The following is a 4,628-nucleotide window of genomic DNA, read 5'->3' as shown; positions in this document are numbered from 1 at the left end:
ATGCTTAAGGGAGCTATGAGTGGTGTGACTCAACTGGGAAAATGGAGGCCGGGAGAGTCTTGAGGTAATGGATGGTGAAAGCGCCCGATTAGGTATGGGGGAGCACGGTGGAGACCGCGGTATGCCTCTTTAGGATATTGGCTTTGTAGAGGCGGGCGCATGACTTGCATGCTTTGCTTTGAAGCCTCACAATCGAAACTGTGGTACACCTCTTTGTGATATGGCTTTGTAGAGGTGATCGCATGCCTTTGATGGTTTACATGCTCTGCTTCGAAGTCACACAGCTGGAACTGTGGTACACCTCTTTGATATATGGCTCTATATAGGCGGGGCATGCTTTGACGGTTACATGCTACTCTTTGAAGCCTCACAGTTGGAACTGCGATCTGCCTTTTCAAGAGGCAGGCGCATGCTTGCATGCTCTGCTTCGAAGCCTCACAATTGCAATCGAGGTACACCTTAATTAGGGAGGACACCTTGAAGAGGTGGTGTCCTTTCAATGGGGGCTTGAGAAGAAGGATGTAGTAGGGGATGTGTAGGAGGCTGTCATGTGGTAACCCCATTGAGACATGTAGGAGCAGGAAGCAGTTTATAGTCGTACAAATGGACTATATGTCATGTAGTTTAATGTCTTACTACAGGGATGTGGGACATTTTTACTCGTGTTGTCCCATAAGGCAAGGTCAGCACGCCTGTCATTTGAGAGTGAGTGCCCCGAAGGGTTTCACCACATCCTATTTATTTTGAAACTTTTGCCCATAGTGCCCTTGCGGGTTTTCACTATGCCCGTCTTTTTCTTTGTCTTCTTTTTCCTAACACATTTTACCCATGATGGCCTTTGGGATGCACACCGTGTCCGTCATTTTTTCTTTTTGACATTTTTACCCATGATGCCCTTGCGGGTTTTTGTCATGTCTGTAATTCGATCACTCCCTTTGATAAGAGAGTTTCAAACAACTTGGGGATCATGGGCTTGCTAAAGGAATAATTCTTGTGACGAATTTTTACTGAGAAATGCTTGATTTTGTTCTTGGGGACATTGAGTCTTTGATCTCCTTGTGGCAATAGAGTCCGATCAACATAAGTTGGGGGAGGTTTCTGGTAGTGATTCAGCTATCCTGTCACTGAGGCATCGCATCTCTTCGATGCTTTAGCCACCATACCTTTTATTAGTCCTCTGTTCCCATTCTGAAGAAAAGATGGTGAAGCGACTGTCAGTGAAGGACGTGAGGGTGGGAGTAGTTCATCACGTGATGGCATTGATTCAATGTTCGAGAGCGGCGCTTGAAAGGTGGTAAATAGGGCTTGGTGCGACGAGGAGGTACACTCAATTTTATGAGACTTTAGTACCTTCCGACCTCATCTCGGCTTGTAACTGTGTTAGTGTAACCTTAAGCTACACAATCTCATCTTCATAAGCTTTTGATACTTCACCAATCACAACGGTTTCAACACTAGCCATACTTGAGGGCTCTTTACAATTAAGAGAGAACCTGAACTTCTCATAGGATGGAAAGCCTCCATCATCATCCTTGAGAGGATACATGCGGCATTCATGACATGAGGAGAGCAGACAATTAGCTTTGCAGGGAGTCATGGCATTCTCAGGGCATGGAGTGGCCACATGAATAGGGCTAGCATCTTGGGAAGTGAAGCTTGTTTCATCCTGTACTGGGGAGCAGATTTCCTTATATGAGAGTGACGAGTTCTCATCAGAGGTAACAATGCCTGGGGGGAAGCAAGCAAGGGAAGTAGCATCATTAGGACCAACGCAAGTAGATGGTTGTTCATCATGTGTCCAAGATTTAGTGATGAATCCCGGGAAAGACAAAAGGAAAGTGGCCAATGGCAGGGTCCCCTTCTTATTCTGAAGGTCGATCTTGACAATGGGTTTCTCGAGCTCTTGCAGCGGCTCAACAGTATCTGTTTTCTATTAAGCTTCATCTTGGGAAGTTGGGATGTCAAGGAAAAATTTTAGGGGAGATGATGGATCATTCTCTTGCATTATGGGAAGGGAACCTGTCTCTTCATGGATCAAACTCTCCACCACAAATGGGGCATGGCCAGCGCCCTCAGTTGGTTCAGCTTCCATTTCACTTGAGGAACCGGGGCTGCCTCGGAGCAATGCCTTCGAGCCCCTTAGCTTCTTTTTCGGTGAGGGCAAACACTAGCCCTTGTGTCTTCGATTGATCCTCTACCTTTGGCATAGGGCAATCCCTAACCCAGTGACCAGGCTTGCCACACAGGAGGCATACGTTTCGCTTCCTGTAACACTCGTCAGTTGTGTGGTTATCCTTCTCACAATGAGTACAAACCGGGCATCGATCATTCTCCATGTTGCTCAGGAGAATCTTCTGAGCCCTCTGGTTATGCTGGTAAGGCCTTCCCCTAAGATCTCTTCTTGGGAATTGTCGGGGTTTCTTCCCAATCTTCCCCGATGATACGACCTTCATCTTTCCTTCCTTCCTTGATCTATTGTCCTCGTAGTCCCTTTTAATCTTTAGGGTGAGGTCTACCAATGGGGCGTACGACTTCAAATTGGGCGACAATACTCTTCCTCTAATATCCGGCCGCATGCCCCTATCGAATTTAGCCGCCTTTTGTGCCTCGGTGTTAATAATTTGGGGAGTGTACCTAGAGAGTTCTGCAAATCTGGTGGCGTATTGCTTCACTGTCGTACCTCCTTGCTGGATTTCAATAAATTCTACTTCTTCTCTCTCCCTGACAAAATTTGGGAAGTACTTCTCATCAAAGGCTGCTAGGAAATTTTCCCATGTGGTCTCGATCCCTGACTCCCTCCAAGATTTTTTCACTGAATCCCACCGGTGCTCGGCTTCTCCTTCTAGCATGAAAGCTCCTAAGCTAACTTTCTACTCATTCGAGCAGTGAAACACTTCTAGGATATTTTTTGTCTCTTCCACCTTTCGGCCTTTTCCACTCCTCCTTGCCCCAAAAAGGTTGAGAGCGTTAGCCTTCTATACCTCTCGATTAAGCCATTGCCATTTTTCTCTGGGGTAATGGTAGACTGGGTTGGCATTGACTCCTTCATCACCTGGGTCATCACCCCCAGAGTTCTATAGAACTCACCAAGCGCCTCGGTATTCTCATTGCTGGAACTCACATTGTGGGTACGAGCCCTCGGCACCTTCAACCTAGTCACTGGAGCACCCAATCACCAATCTTTTCTGAAACTATTCCAAGACTCATCTAACACTCCCTAGGTCAAGAATCCTATCCTGGCTGCTTTGATAACATAACTGTCATGACTCTGCCCCAGACCCCTTATCGTACGCGACGGAGGGTGGCCGAGTGCGGGTCCGTGACTCAGAGGTAGCATATGTCACTCAGGTCGGACCGGGCTCAGCGCCTTTATCTTGGTAATCAAAACAAACTATAGAAACTATAGAAACAACTAAATTGAAAAATACAAGTACATGTGAATAATTAAAACAATTGGGAAGCCCATTCATCCAAAAAGGCACTTCATAACAATCCTTCCAAAAATTACAATTGAGTCTGGGGCACCAGAGCCCAAAGGTACATATTAAATAAAATAAAATTTAGGGCTAACCGCCCGACCACATACAAGATATGGACTTCTTCTTAAAAGTAACTGGCTTCGACCCCTAGCTGCAAGCCGGAGCTTCCGACTCTAGATCTGTCGCTATTAGTCTACTAGGAGGGGAAAATAGTGAGATGAGCTCTAACTCCCAGTAAGTGGATCTAAGTACTATGCATCATTAATGAGTCTACCAATGCATTATAAGCAGTTCATTCAATTATAGTGAGTCATAGTGTAGCAATCATGTAAATCATTAATCAGGCCAATAGATCAATTACAAGCATCATATCCAAATGTCAGTTATCAATCGATTATCACAACCATCAGCATGCAGATTCACCATTCAAATATTACCACCTACTCCTGAAGTAGAGGCCCTATCCATCAGGCTAAGCCAATCCCATTGCTTAAGACCTCTGCCATCTCTCAAGAGGGAGAGCCATGACAAGTGGGGAAATCCACTTCGTAATGACCTCACACTCACACGCACACGGTCCCCAACGCGTGTTGGGGATTTTGATAGGCACTTACCTTACAAGGCAAAAGTAACTAGTCTCATCTCATGAATCTTGAGGGGTGCGACCCTCCCATTTCACTTTCTCCTAACTCCATCCTATCATTTTACAAGTTAGGGGACATAGCCGGCGTCACTTTTCTCAATATAGTAGTCCCCACTACCGATGGGTGTCCCATCGCGTAGCAAGCATTATCACAGTGTCATAACATCCTCAAGCATTGAATTTACTCATACTGAATCAGTGCCTTATGACAAATAATCCAAATTTCCATTATGCAAAAGTTGAGTCTTATTCAGAACAATCCAGCAGTCACGTACCATTATGACAATTTAGCATAAGGCATCCATTAAGTGAGAGCTATCACATGACATTTATCGATTTTCACATAATTCACAGCTGCATAACATCATCCACGTAACACTATGACATTCAATATTCATCACATGAAAATTAACACATAGCACTCACACTCATCACTTATCAAAGGAGATACATTGCCACTTGAATTGCTTAGTGAGTAATCAAAAAAAAGGGTAACAGAAGACAAG

General features: G+C 45.1%; 1 protein-coding gene across 1 annotated transcript; it reads right to left on the bottom strand.

Moving 5' to 3' along the window:
* Positions 1-2,093: 2,093 nt before the first annotated feature.
* Positions 2,094-2,849, bottom strand: LOC148779792 (uncharacterized). The gene has a single exon (XM_088850598.1). It carries the CDS (start codon positions 2,847-2,849, stop codon positions 2,094-2,096), a length of 756 nt encoding a protein of 251 aa, XP_088706724.1.
* Positions 2,850-4,628: the final 1,779 nt, after the last annotated feature.

This window comes from Amborella trichopoda, chromosome 11 (genome assembly GCF_054954075.1).
Source record: "Amborella trichopoda isolate Santa Cruz 75 chromosome 11, AtrichopodaSantaCruz75HAP2 v2.0, whole genome shotgun sequence".
Taxonomy (NCBI): domain Eukaryota; kingdom Viridiplantae; phylum Streptophyta; class Magnoliopsida; order Amborellales; family Amborellaceae; genus Amborella; species Amborella trichopoda.
This window is presented reverse-complemented; position numbering and strand designations above follow the sequence as displayed.

Coding starts and splice junctions, on each gene's coding strand:
- LOC148779792 (XM_088850598.1), bottom strand. CDS start 2,849: ATGCTAGAAGGAGAAGCCGAGCACCGGTGGGATTCAGTGAAAAAATCT.